This window comes from Esox lucius, chromosome 20 (genome assembly GCF_011004845.1).
Source record: "Esox lucius isolate fEsoLuc1 chromosome 20, fEsoLuc1.pri, whole genome shotgun sequence".
NCBI lineage: Eukaryota > Metazoa > Chordata > Actinopteri > Esociformes > Esocidae > Esox > Esox lucius.
This window is the reverse complement of record NC_047588.1, coordinates 3,185,046-3,199,920: the sequence shown is the minus strand read 5'-3', so window position 1 is coordinate 3,199,920 and position 14,875 is coordinate 3,185,046. Positions and strand designations below refer to the sequence as shown.

The window sequence follows — 14,875 nt, the reverse complement described above, 5'->3', positions numbered from 1 at the left end:
GACAGAGCAAAACAACAAATAAAAAATGTGCCATCAGATACATCCATCCTCGAATGTCTGCAATGTTAAGTCTTCGGGAGGAAGACGTGTAAAAAAATAAATCAGGCAAGTATAGACTTTGATGGAAAGAAAGCAGGACAAGTTCTGATATGTACGCAAAGCATACAGCACCGTCAATGTTTCCAGTTATTTCCAGTATTTTAAGCAATGACTAGGGTTGATTTTTGTGGGATATGCGTGATGCCTGTTCTGGATCTGTTAAAACATGGCACCCCAGTCAGGGAGTGGGTATTCATCCGGACTATTGAACAAAGTACATCTGGTACAACCTAATCATTTGGACAACAATCATTTGGACATTATTGGACACAAGGAGGAATGAAGGAAGGAAATATAGACTGGGAGAGAGAGCGCCAAGGCCAGGACCCATTGGAATAACACTGTCCCTGTTTAATAATGTATGTAGAGCAAGAGAGAAAGACTGTTTGTTTGTCTGTGTGTGTGTGCGCATGTGTGAGTGAGAGAGAGGGTATATACCAAATATAATCTCATGATATTAGCTGAGTTTTATTTCATATAAGGATAACATTATAAAAAAATACTAATGTTAACTTAATGATTTAAAGTGTCCTTCCATATTTTTCTAACGTTGACTAAAATGTAGTGCATAACAACTGTAACAACCACAAAATATTCCCCAAATGTTACTAATTTCCCATGTAATGTAATGATTCATTGTGCCAGTAATGTGTTTAGAACATACCCTGGCAACAAAATAGGAAAGAAACATAGTTCTGTGCGTGTTGAGGAGACGTTCTTGCAACAGGCAAATGTTCAACACAAACATTGCATATTAAACTGACATTAAACATGCTGTTGTTAGGAGTAAAGTTTCTTCCCTTGAGGTTTGCCGTTTTCAACTCTGGGCTCAAACCCAGGCCCCCTGCTTCCCAACTCGTGACCTCCCTCCGTGACAGCGTTCTGACCATTTCAGCTAAACTAAAGCTACCAATTGTATAGCCCCATGAGCAACAATTCCAGCCATCTGTTGAGTGATCTTACGGTGCTGTACCTTCTTATCTTGTTGTTATCAGAACATTTACCAATTTTGGTTCGGGGTACATACACTCACACACCCACAAACTTATATACAACACAAATAAGCGCTGCATGAAGTGTATATAAAGAAGATCATAGGTCTGTAGTTAGTGGACAGGCCTAATTGATAAAACCAATAGTAACACTTGCGCAGATAACAGATCTGGAGAATCTTAGTTCATGCAAAATCACTCCAAATGGGCTCACTTAGGCTTAAAGTATGTCACATTAAAATATTATGGGCAAATGTAGAGAGATGCCACGACTATGGCTCCCATTTCAAAGTGGATGTATAAGGACAGTAATGATGAAGATGGGAGGGGAGAAGAGATGAATATCCAGAAATGTTAGTCTGTGTCTGAGGTTAGTCCGTTTTGTATTTTAGGCTGTGTCTGAGGTTAGTCTGTTTTGTATTTTAGTCCGTGTCTGAGGTTAGTCTGTTTTGTATTTTAGTCTGTGTCTGAGGTTAGTCTGTTTTGTATTTTAGTCTGTGTCTGAGGTTAGTCTGTTTTTAATGCAAAGTGTGTGTTTTGTGTGTACATGCATGTGTATGTGCAAGGTTACAAATGGGCTATTTATGGACAGAACAACCAACCAACAAAACACGAATGTTCTTTAACCTTTAACATCCCAAGAACCATATTGGGAAGGATATGTTGATGCTTTCTTAAAGATATCTGTTTTTGCCTGTTTGGTTAATATGTTTTAAACTACACAGGAATAAATAAAATATGGGTTGATTGCACCCATTACTGAAATGGTTGTTCCAGTGAGAATGATTGAAGCAGTCCTAGTATTCAATCTTCTTTACCCTGGCAATCATTCTGAATGCAAATGGTTAACTCTAGCACTTGCTGAACATCCTTACTCTGGCTGGATTACAATAGGATTGAAGAATAACTTTGCAAAACAGAATAATGGAACTTGCAGACCTGATGTGGCCTATAAAAATGGAGAATGTTTTAGGCTATCATAAGGCCCTCATAGAAATGGCTTATTAAGTAATGTATTAATCATTAAATGATTATGCTAATAAGTCTGGTGGAAACATTCATAGAAAGTTTGATGAAACATTTTTACACAATGAAAGTGTTCAGAATTTAATCCTCCACAGACACTAGATAGATAGTAAGATTTGTGGTTTATCATAGGTTATAGGTAAAACCCGTACACATTGGGGTTCTTTGAAGACTCTAACATACAGGGTTCCAGGAAGAACTTAAAGGTGAAGAACTGTGTACATTTCTACCAAGCACCGTCGCCGGATCCCCCTGTCTCAGTCCCAAGATCTTACGCTGCTATATTATTGTGCTGGGGGAGAAGGGTCAGTTCTCCTTCCCTATTAAGTTCTCCTTCTCCACTATGAAGCGTTGTTGATATGAGGAATGCATTTTCTGAATTTTCCCAGTCTCCTCCCGTTTTAAACTTTAGGAGGACATGAGGTCCTGGTCCACACCTGCGGAGTACCTTGTTTGGGGGGCCTGTTGCTGTCCCTGTCCAAAGTCCACCTGGTTGTGCTGCAGATCAAGACGATACCTGCCGATTTCAGCTGCCACTGTGCTGACACCTCCTCCTTCCCCCGTGTTGTCCCTGTCCTTATCCATCTGGTCATGCTTCTGACCTGGTCTAAATTTAAATAAACTCAGGATTCAGCCCACATGTATTTATTAATTATTCCAATTGGACTCTTAATATTTCACCCGGAACAGCCAGAAGAGTCACTGGTCACCCTTCTGAGGCTGGGTCCTCTCTAGGTTTCTTCCTAAATGTTGGCCTTCTTAAGGAGTTTTTCCTAGCCACTGAAATTCAACACTACTGTTGTTTGCTCCTTGGGGTTTAAGGCCGGGTGTTTTTGTAAAAGCATTTTGTGACAACTGCGGTTGTTAAAAGGGCTTTATAAATAAATGTGATTGATTGATTGAGATGCTTCAGCTATGGAGACAAGCCAAAGAACCCTACAGCAGAGGTAGCCACAAGATTCAACGGCCCTATGGTACATTCTCCTTAACACTACTTTTCTCCAAGTTGTAAGTATACATTGCAGTTTAACCAGTGAAAACCACATAGAACACGTGTGAACTCATATATTCGGAACAATTAGAGTGGCTCATCCTGTTTACACAGGAGCATTTGACCCCTAGGGGAGTACCCATTAAACTGACCTCAGCAGAACACCCTGCAGCAGACTGACAGACATACAAACAGACAGTGACAGGCAGAAAGAAAAACAGGCAGACGGAAAAACGGGCAGACAATCTGAAAGACTGACAGGCAAACTGATGGACAAACAGACAGACAGACAAACAGACAGCGGCAGATAGACAGACCGACAGACAGACAGTGGCAGATAGACAGACAGCGGCAGATAGACAGACCGACAGACAGACAGTGGTAGATAGACAGACAGCGGCAGATAGACAGACTGACCGACAGACAGTGGCAGGTAGACAGACAGTGGCAGATAGACAGACAGACAGACAGTGGCAGATAGACAGACAGACCGACAGACAGACAGTGGCAGATAGACAGACAGTGGCAAATAGACTGACAGCGGCAGATAGGCAGACTGACAGACAGACAGCGGCACGTAGACAGACTGACAGACAGCGGCAGACAGACAGCGGCAGACCGACAGACAGACAGCGACAGATAGACAGACCGATAGACAGACAGTGGCAGATAGACAGAAAGTGGCAGATAGACAGACAGACCGACAGACAGTGGCAGATAGACAGACAGCGGCAGATAGACAGACTGACAGACAGACAGCGACAGATAGACAGACCGACAGAGGCAGATAGACAGACAGAAATACAGACTAAGATGGACAGCCAAGAACAATTGTGAGAAGACAGAAGGCGAGAATGGAGTGAGAGAGAAAATGACAGGGTTGAAACTGACAGTGGAAGTGAGAGAAAGAGAGAGGGTGAGAGTAGACAGTTAGAGAAAGGTGGAAACAGAGAGATATGGAATAGGGTGACAATTGAGAGAGAAAGGTGGAGCGAGAGAGAGAGGGTAAGAATAGACTGACATTGAGAGTAGGAGAGAGGATGAAAATAGACAGATACTGTAGAGAGAGGTGGAAGAGAGAGAGACAGAGAGAGAGCTGGAAGTCAACTCAGACACACATGTCCACGATTGGAGCAAATTAAAAGATCATTTGTTTGCGCTCACGAGTCTGAATACAGGGCCTTTCCCAGAGCGGGGCTGGCTGACCTCTGGCTGACCTCTGGCTGAGCACTGGCCACCAGGGTTAATGAGGAATCATCCTTCACACACATCCTCCATTAATAACCTGAACTGAGAGACAGACCACAGTCTCAGACAGAAAGACTGGACAAGGATTTAGTCTCCCCAACCAGCCATAGGAAATTCAAATGTGTTCAGCAGTTGAAATCGTAACAGAGCCGCATCATTGGGAGACCAGGGTTTGAATCTCGCCCTCAGATCATCAGACAAGGGGTCCCAAAGAGGGCTATGATAGCAATCCATTGTAGCAGGTTTGGCGTCTGTGAGCTCATTTGATGTAAAAGTCTGGAGACTGCTTTCCTTCCAGCATGGAACGTTTCTGGTGTAGACTGCAGAATAAGGAGGGCAGCATAACAAGAATCAGAATGGCACTGAATGTGCTTTGGAAGACTGAAGGCTGGAAAAAAGTAAGTTGCTGACTGACTGACCGTACAGCATCACAATAATACATTTTGAGGCTGCAAATTATTGGATTACATTCACTTTGTTAACAAACACTGGAGAAAAATTTTCAGATATTTTGGCTTCTAATGTGCAGTATAACAGTGCATTTTAGCTCATGAGGCTTTTTATGTAATATTCCTCAAGAATCAATAGAAATATAACATTTGTTTATTGGTCAAAACAATTTATTCAGCAACTCATACTATCCACTTAATTGACTGCTTAAATAAAGCTTAAGAAATCAATCTAAAGGTAGAACGTGATTGGATATACAGTGGATATAAAAAGTATACATACCCCTGTGTTATAAAATAATGAGACAAAGATAAATCATGTCAGAACTTTTTCCACTTTTAATGTGAACAATAATGTGAACAATTCAATTGAAAAACAAACTGAAATCTTCGAAGGGGACATTTTTTGAATAAAAACCTTACAATAACCTGGTTGCATAACTGGGGATATGGCTGTGTTCAGAATTAACCAATCACATTGAAACACATGTTAAATAGAAGTCATTACACACCTGCCATCATTTATAGTGACTCTGATTAATCACAAATAAAGTTCAGCTATTCTGACATTTACTTAGTTGCATCTCAGAGCAAAAGCTATGGTCTGCTGAAAGCTTCCAAAGTATCAGAGGGATCTCATTGTTGAAAGATATCAGTCAGGAGAAGGGTAAAAAAGCATTAGATATACCATGGAACACAGTGAAGGCAGTCATCATCAAGTGGAAAAAATATGGCACAACAGAGACATTACCAAGAACTGGATGTCCCTCCAAAACTGATGAAAAGATGAGAAGAAAACTGGTCAGGGAGGCTTCCAAGAGGCCTACAGCAACATTAAAGGAACTACAGGAATTACTGGCTGAGTGCTACATGTGACAACAATCTCCCGTATTCTTCATATGAATGGCCTATAGGGTCGGGTGGTCGGGCAAGACGGAAGCCTTTTCTTACAAAAAAAACCATCCAAGTCCGGCTGAAGTTGGCAAAAACAAACATCAAGTCCCCCCAAAAGCACTTGGGAAAATGTGTTATGGTCTGATAAAACCAAGGTTGAACTTTTTGGCCATAATTCCAAAAGGTATGTTTGGCACAAAAACACTGAACACCGCCCAAAGAACACCATACCCACAGTGAAGCATGGGGTGACAGCATCATGCTTTGGGGCTGTTTTTCTTTAGGTGGAACTGGGGCCTTAGTCAGGGTGAAAGGGATTATGAACAGTTCCAAATACCAGGCAACTTTGGCACAAATCTTCAGGCGTCTATTAGAAAGCTGAAGATCATCTTTCAGCACGACAACGACCCAAAGCACACATCCAAATCCACAAAAGAATAGCTTCACCAGAAAAAAAAAACGTTTTGGAATGGCCCAGTCAGAGCCAAGACTTGAATCCAATTGAACATCTGTGGGGTGATCTGAAGAGGTCAGTGCACAGGAGATGACCTTGCAATCTGACAGATTTGGAGCGCTTTTGCAAAGAAGAGTGGGCAAATATTGCCAGTGCTGTAATAAAATCAAAAGGTCCTTCAACAAAGTATTAGTTTAAGGGTGTGCACACTATGCAACCAGGATATTGTGAGTTTTTTTTTTTTTCCCTTAAAAATGTCAGTTTGTTTTTCAATTGAATTATTCACGTTATAGATCACATTAAAGGAGGAAAAGGTTCTGACATGATTTATCTTTGCCTCATTCTTTTACATCACAAGAACCTGGCATTTTAACAGGGGCGTGTAGACTTTTTTCTATCCACTGTAGAAGCATAGTACCAACCATAAGGCACCAACTATAACTATAAAGATTAAAAACATCCAACCAGGAGGAAGGTGCTGGAGAACAGACAGGGCTAATTATTTTTAGTACAGAGTGTTTGTATTACTCTGTCTTTGAGATTGTGGGTGTTATGAAAAGCCTAATATCCATAGGGTGTTCTAATTGCACAGCGTGGGTACAACAGGATATGACAAACTCACTTCGATGTTGAACGTTTCAATTTAGCTCCAGCGGCTTAAGGTCTACAAGGAAAGTAGTTAAGATTAGGTAATGTTATTTCTAAATATGCAAAATTGACACTGACATTCTCAGTCAAACATCTGCCTGATTTAATTCTTAGTTTAGGTATGAATTCCAACTGGTTAAGGTTTGGGAAATGGGTGATGTATGAGTATTCATCCAGAGTGGTTAAAATATGAGATATTCAACAAAAACACCTTAGCTTATTTGACTCTAATAGGACTGTTGCCCATAGGGGACAGTTATCAAGGCATATAATATACATTGTCTGTACAAGGCACAAGGTTACCCGTTTCATTTTCAAGTAAATTGTTAGATTAGATTCAACTTTTATTATCAATGAACAGTACAAGTACAGTACAACGAAATGCAGTTAGCATCTAACCAGAAGTGCCAATAGAAGAGGGCAGAAAATGTGGAATGTATAAATATGCAATGAATGCAAACCAGAAGTGCCATCAAGGCAAATTGAAGGAGTAAGTTAGCATGTGCAACTGGGATGCAGAGATGGCAGCAATAAGGTCCCCAAGGTAGACATGTATATGCAACAACTGTAAAAATACAAGCACGATGGCTGTACTAAATGTGCAAAGAGGCAAATTGAATGTGCAAGTTACTCTTGCAACTGAAATGCAGGGATAGCAGCAGTGAGGATCCTGAGGTAGACACATACCTGCAACAACTGAAAAAGTCCATTATCAGACTTTGCAAAGCAGTGTCAGAGTAGTACACAGGGAGTAGTGCAACAAGGTCCCTGTCTTATTAGTCCCCTTTTATTTAATTCCCTACAGAAGGCCTTTTCGCTGCCAGCCAGGCCGTTATTGTAAAAAAATATGAATGTCTGTGTGTCCTTGTTTTTCACGGTGGAATGTACCAAAATGTCCTGACATTATAATACATGAGAGTCTGTCCATTTCAAAATAAATGTGTAGGCTTTAGGATGAGGATCAGGGTAAGTGTAAATGCTATATTTAGGCTTAGTTTTTGGGTTAGCGGTTTAGGAACATATTTTTTTAAAAGAACAACAAAAAGGCAGTCATCAAACTGTCATCAATTTTTTTTTGTGTCTGTATTTGTGTGTGTGCTCGGCTGTGCTCTGATCCATTAAAACATGAGGGGAATATTTGCGCTGGGATGTGATATATAGTATAGGCTGTGTGGTGCAGGTCATACACGCCCTTAAACAGTAATGTCCTGGAAGCGCGGCACGCCCAGGGGACCAACGCTCCATTTTACAGCCAAGCGGGCGAGACTGGGCCACGGTGGCGTGACAGGTGGAGCGCTAAAGCCCCAGCCCCGTGGCTCATCAATAACAGTGAAGAACGACAGAAGGCAGGTGCCAGGGCCAGCTACAGAGCTACAGCTACAACCAGGGCCTAAAGGCATACAACATCACAGCCAGCTAACAGACAGAGAGAGGGAGACAGAGGGGACGAGAGAGAGTGATGGATGGAGAAGGAAGAGAGAAAGCGATATAAAGAGAGAAGGAGAGGGAGATGGATAAGGAGAGATGGAGGGAGGGAAACAGAGAGATTGAGGAGGATAAGGGTAAATTATCTGGCTGAAGCCGGGGCAGTGTCGAGCCAGTGGGTGGGACTTTTAACTACAGTTCACTCACAAACCGTCTCCTACTGATTTTGTTCATCCTAAGGTTATGAGTTTATTATCAACCAATACCAGTTCAAGTTAGTACAGGCATGCAATCTCCAACATATTTATATTCGGTTCATGTTTAATAACATGATATGATATAATATGATATGGATTCGCTTAATTCCCTTAACTCTTCCTCTTCATAATGATTTCCATGTTTTCATTTGAATAAGGAATAATTTAATTACATTATCGCGATATAGGACAAAAGAAGAATGTACATATATTTAATTAGCGTATATTGAGTAATAGACTAGTTTAATAGCCTACAAATAAGTTCCTCTGTCTGAGATTGCAAACCTGTAATGACTTTATTCCTTCAATTGATTAACAATTTTAGGATCGCAATCTACAATGAGAAAGACTGTGCATACATTTGTGTTTATTAACCAGTAGACTAGTTTAATACCAATGGATTTTTCAATCTGTGATTGCATACTTTTAATTAATATAAATATTACCTCAATTGATTGATAAAATCAACCCTAATTATTTCTGTGTTCATTGGAATAAGCAATGTCAGGCCTCTGGACACGACATGGGGGGGTCTCAGGCAACTGGACAGGGCACATGACAAGGAGGAAGAGTCTAGATTTGTAAGTAATTTCATTCATCAATCCATGTAACAAATAAAGCAAACGGAGGAAGGCCGTATTGGTATTAAGCAAATCCGTAGTTATTAAACACTAACCAAATGAATATACTGGAGATTGCACGCCTGTAATAACTTGAACTTGTATAGGTTGCTAATAAATTAATTACCTTGCGATCAACAAAATCAGTAGAAGACGGTGTGTGAGTAAACTGTATTAATAAGTCCCACCCACAGGCTCCACACTGCCCACAGGCTCCACTGCCCCTGCCTGAGAGGGCCCCAGCTGAAGCCAGATACTTTTAGAGAGAGGGAGTGAGTAAGAGACAGAGAGGGAGTGAGTAAGAGACAGAGAGGGAGTGAGTAAGAGACAGAGAGGGAGTGAGTAAGAGACAGAGAGGGAGTGAGTAAGAGACAGAGAGGGAGTTATTAAGAGACAGAGAGGGAGTGAGTAAGAGACAGAGAGGGAGTGAGTAAGAGACAGAGAGGGAGTGAGTAAGAGACAGAGAGGGAGTGAGTAAGAGACAGAGAGGGAGTGAGTAAGAGACAGAGAGGGAGTGAGTAAGAGACAGAGAGGGAGTGAGTAAGAGACAGAGAGGGAGTGAGTAAGAGACAGAGAGGGAGTTATTAAGAGACAGAGAGGGAGTGAGTAAGAGACAGAGAGGGAGTGAGTAAGAGACAGAGAGGGAGTGAGTAAGAGACAGAGAGGGAGTGAGTAAGAGACAGAGAGGGAGTGAGTAAGAGACAGAGAGGGCGTTAGTAAGAGACAGAGAGGGAGTGAGTAAGAGAGAGGGAGAATTGAAGGGAGAGGGAAAATGTAAGAGAAGAGAGGGGAAGAAAGCAAAAGAAAGAAACGGAGACAGAAAATTATGAAAAAGTGACCAAGAATGAGTTAAAACACACAAGCAACATTAGCTATTCCATACAGATCAAAGAGAAATAGGAAAACAAGAAAAGGAATCAGGCAAGCCTAGTTCAGCCAGCTCGTGATTAGAAGGGATGAATGTTGTTGCCCTCACTGGATTTAAACCTGGGTCGCCCATGTAACAGGCTGTGTCTTTAACCACGACACAACTAAGCTATACTGTACGTGTGCTGAATGTCGGTGTAGCATCTCAACATTAGATCATTTTGTCACGCGTTAACATCACGCCAAGTGTGAATATTTCTCTAGACACCATTAAGCAGTGTTAAACTAACTAACATTTCCTATTACGTTTTTGTTCCACCACAAGTATTACGTTTTCTTTTGCCACTGGCCATTTCAACCGCTTATTACCTAGTAACAGGCTTACTAGTATCTACTAACGTACTACTTGGAATGGTCATAAGAATTAATCAATTGCTAGCGAGACCTTAACTTAAAAAGTTAAGGTCAGGAGGGAATTATTAAGGAATACTTACTTGGCCTGAAGGACTAGGGCAAGAATCCCAGCCGCAATGGGCGCAGCACTGGATGTCCCTGCAAAATGTTTGACACAGCCGTCCCCTAGATTGGATACAGTCACCTGCGGAGCACATTTTACGGAACATATCAGATGCATCTTAACAAATACAGCAGTGTACACATATGAAAATGAAGGATACAGACATGCCACATGAAAGGAATATGAAACATGAATCATATGAATTTCCATTACTTTCATAATTGTTTTTCAGCACGTACACCCAGGAAATGTGTTAATTCTACACTGTGATAAAGGATGGATGGGAGGCTTCTGGAATCTGGAAACAACAACCTGGCTGACTGCGAAATGTGATTGTCCCGCCTAGATATCCTTAGAATAATGTGTATAGAAGCATCCGCTAAATGACTGAAATATAAAGAACAACCTAAATGGACAACACACATTTTACATTTCACTATCCTTGTGGGGACCCGAAACATTATTCCCATTCAAAATTCTATTATTCTCAATTCCTAAACCTAAACCTAACAGTAGCCATAAACCTAACCCCTAAACCTAATTCTAACCCTAACCCAAATTGCAACCCAAGACCTAACGCCATGGCCAAAAATAACCTTTTGCTTCCTGCATACAGGCAAAATGTGCTTAGAGGTCAAATTTCCTTGGTGAATTAGTCTTGTTGGAATTTTTTGTCCTCACAAATTTTACCTTAACACACACACACACACAACCCTCTGTCAGTGATTATCGTATTGTAACCTCACATTCCTCTGCCACACCTGAATGACTGACTGGCTGACTGACTCACTAGCTGACCAAATGACTACCTCAGAGGAAGTTGACTAAACGTAATCACTGAACTAGTCGGTGTTAGGTGCTTGGCAGTAATCTTGCACCTTTTGTATCCAAAAAAATGAACCGAGTTGACATCCAGACAGTTTCTTCCCAGGCCTTCGCCTTTGTCACACTCCTGAACAGAGAGCGAACATCAACACCTCTTCCCTTTTCATTTTCTCTCCCTCTGTCTTTCTCTGCCGCTTTAGCCTTGGCACCGAGCTTCACCTCCAATTAACACCCGGGGCTGTGCACGGGTGTGTTTATGTGTGTCTGTGTGCAAGCGTCTTCGTGTATCTGGAAGCAACTTCCGACGCAGAAGCCTCAACCACGAGGTCAACCACGAGGCCACTATAAATATCACAGCATTTAACAGGCTGCTAACAGGAGCTAAAGTGTGCAGAGCCACGCTTGTGCGCACACCATGGAACGGGCACACACATGCACACCACGTGTCTCACCAGTGGTAGTGTGTCACCAGTCAGGGAGACAGCCATGACCGCAGGGCAGGGCTCGCCAAAGAAGGCGGGGTCGCCCGTGTGACTGACAGCCCCAATTGCGATGCTGAAGATACTGTTGACATAACCGTCTGCTCCACAGTGGTCGTTCAACAACCCGCCGTTTCCAGACGCCCACACGAAGATACTGCCTTTCCCGCCTCGGCCCTGTTTCAGGGAGACAGTGAGAAGAGAGGAGAGACTTCTTCCTCGTAGAGCTGAATTTGCTGATAGATAGATAATTATTATTATTTTAGGATAAGACCGTCTGATAACATCTGAAATGAAGAGTAAAGAGTGGAACTGAATAGAATAAAACACAGAAACATAACTGTCTTTTGTGTTTGTGCATGCAAGCTTTGTTTGCCTGAAATGTCCTGCCTGTGCCGAGCCTGTGTGTGTAAACCTTGCCTTGTGTGTGCCCAGCATCAGGGCTTTCTGCGTGAGTCTCCCCGGCCCAGTCATCTCCTGACCGTCATCGCGCGGGCCCCAGCAGCACACATACACGTCGATGAAGTCGTTGTTGAACGTCAGGGACGTCGCCTCCATGGAGTCGGTCACTTTGCCGTCCAGTAGACGAATACCTGGCCAGGTCAGAGGTCACATGGCACACATCATGGGTGACTCAAAAAAGAAAATAAATTACAACCTGTCTATTAAGATGATCTGTTTGAAAAAGACAGTGGTTGGTTTTTAGCTTTATCACAAACCAGATATTTCACTTGAAAAAGTTCAGGTACATTTTCTGTTAATGCTAACTTAATAGAAATCTACGCACAGCCGATGAGCAACTTTTCATAATAGAAAAACGCTGCAGATTTTAGCAACTCAAACCCAGAAACTGAGACATTTAATGAGATCTGAACAGCAGCCATCCCTGTCATCCCTGTCATCCCTGTCCCTGCCACATCCAAAACACACACACACACACACTAATTAGATAGATTTCTCACACACTGCTTGTAAAAACTGTAATTCACAAATACAGCTGAACATCACCGCCCTCAAACTGCTAGCAATTGACTTATTGATTAGTGGGCTTTGTGGAACGCAGGCGGCGCTCCGTTGAGAATGCGTCCATGTCCCTTTGTCATCATTACTTGGACTCAGTGCCGTCACTTCATTTAACTAGATCTGCCTCCCGAATTGTGCACGTTCTAGTGTACAACTTATGACTATCGTGCTCTTAGGCCCAAAGTAGTGTCCTAGGAAGGGAATGGGTTGTTGTTCGAGTCATTTCCAGCTGATGTTGGAAACCAATCCTTGGCCTTTGGTCCCTGTGTTGTCAATGCATTTTACTTGAGCTCTCGCTCCATTCATTTTTGATGTGTGGTTCTAGAAACAGAAACACTGTGCCGCTGAGATCCAATCTTTTCTCCCGTAAGAAAAATATGTTTCCATCTTTATAGAAGTATTTCCACTGTCTCTTTTAATCTTGCCTATTGCCTATCTTCCAACTCACTGTCATATAATATTCTTCATATAGTGGCAGTATTTCTGCATTGATTATATTATGTAACTGCAGTGTATATACCTTAATCCATACAACAATCAATCGATCTTCTGTGTTTTTGTGGCCTTGGTTGGCTGGCTCGGCAGTTTAGGCTGCAGACTTTCGTGCACACCCGGCACGCTACTATTTTAGCACTCTATCTTTTCTACATTCTCTCCACTATCAAAAAAGCATACATTAAACCAAAATAAGTATTTAGATACAGTACGTCATTTATATTTTCATATATACAGCTCCGGAAAAAATTAAGAGACCACTGCACCTTCCTTTTCATCTTTTTTAGAAAGGAAAGAAAAAGGTACAGTGGTCTCTTAATTTTTTCCGGAGCTGTATACAGTATCTCACAAAAGTGAGCCCATACCTCATATTTCTGTAAATATTTGAGTATATCTTTTCATGTGACAACACTGAAGAAATGAAACTTTGCTACAATGTAAAGTAGTGAGTGTACAGTGTTTATAACAGTGTCAATTTGCTGTCCCCTCAAAATAACTCAACACACAGCCATTAATGTCTAAACCGGGCCTAAGTGAAAATGTCTAAATTGGGCCCAATTAGCCATTTTCCCTCCTCGGTGTCATGTGACTCGATAGTGTTACAAGGTCTCAGGTGTGAATGGGGAGCAGGTGTGTTAAATTTGGTTTAATCGCTCTCACACTTTCTCATACTGGTCACTGGAAGTTCAACATGGAACCTCATGGCAAAGAACTCTCTGAGGATCTGAAAAAAGAATTGTTGCTCTACATAAAGATGGTCTAGGGTATAAGAAGATTGCCAAGACCCTGAAACTGAGTTGAAGCACGGTGGCCAAGACCATACAGAACAGGTTTACATGAAAAGTTATACTCAAATATTTACAAAAATGTTAGGGGTGTACTCACTTTTGTGAGATACTGTATATATATTTATATTTCAACAAATTTACCAGCAGTTTTACACATTGCATTAGCGTGTAGATATTCATTGTACTCACCACCAACCCTGGCATTGAAGGCGATGCCCACGCCGCAGTAAGAGTTGTTGGCCTCCATTGCGACTTCACCTGCACACTTTGTGCCATGACTAGCAGGGACAAGGAACACGACACACACCAGTAAAAACAGGTGTATTGCCAAAACAGAGCTACTAAAGAAGAATGCTACGAACGAAAGAGCAACGAACGAGTTAGGAGAACATTAGGATGAAAAAGAGTGTTACCTGTTCTCTTCATCTCTCAGTGGCATGGGGTCATGTGACAGCCCGTGGGAGCCACGCAGGTCAAAACTAGCAAACGCTTCCTGTGGGGCACACACCACAACACAACAACATGAAACGACAAAGGATAGCCTGAAACCCAGGGGGTTTGTGCTGTACAGCCAGCCAAAGCCCACAGGAAATGGCTATAGGAATTAAACGACCCGGGCCCAGGTTAGAAATAACACAGTAAATAAAAAATCCCATATATCATAATTAGGTTTTTCTGTATTTTATTAGAGGAATTCTACCAGGTAATTTGACTTGATAAAAATTCTCATTTTGATCAAGGACCTAGAAACAGTTCGGGTTAACCGCCTTGCAGAGGG

The 14,875-nt window shown here is 41.8% G+C and overlaps 1 protein-coding gene across 3 annotated transcripts in view; it reads right to left on the bottom strand.

Moving 5' to 3' along the window:
• LOC105008684 (neuroendocrine convertase 1) overlaps positions 1 to 14,875 on the bottom strand; it is a 281,977-nt gene that overhangs the window by 79,638 nt on the left and 187,464 nt on the right. For all 3 annotated transcript variants that reach the window (XM_020041372.2, XM_020041373.2, XM_020041375.2), the window contains 5 exons: positions 14,511 to 14,590; positions 14,287 to 14,375; positions 12,212 to 12,384; positions 11,765 to 11,968; positions 10,465 to 10,568 (listed from right to left, as the gene is read on the bottom strand). In XM_020041372.2, coding sequence (XP_019896931.2) covers positions 10,465 to 10,568; positions 11,765 to 11,968; positions 12,212 to 12,384; positions 14,287 to 14,375; positions 14,511 to 14,590 — 650 coding nt within the window. The remainder of the gene's footprint in view (positions 1 to 10,464; positions 10,569 to 11,764; positions 11,969 to 12,211; positions 12,385 to 14,286; positions 14,376 to 14,510; positions 14,591 to 14,875) is intronic.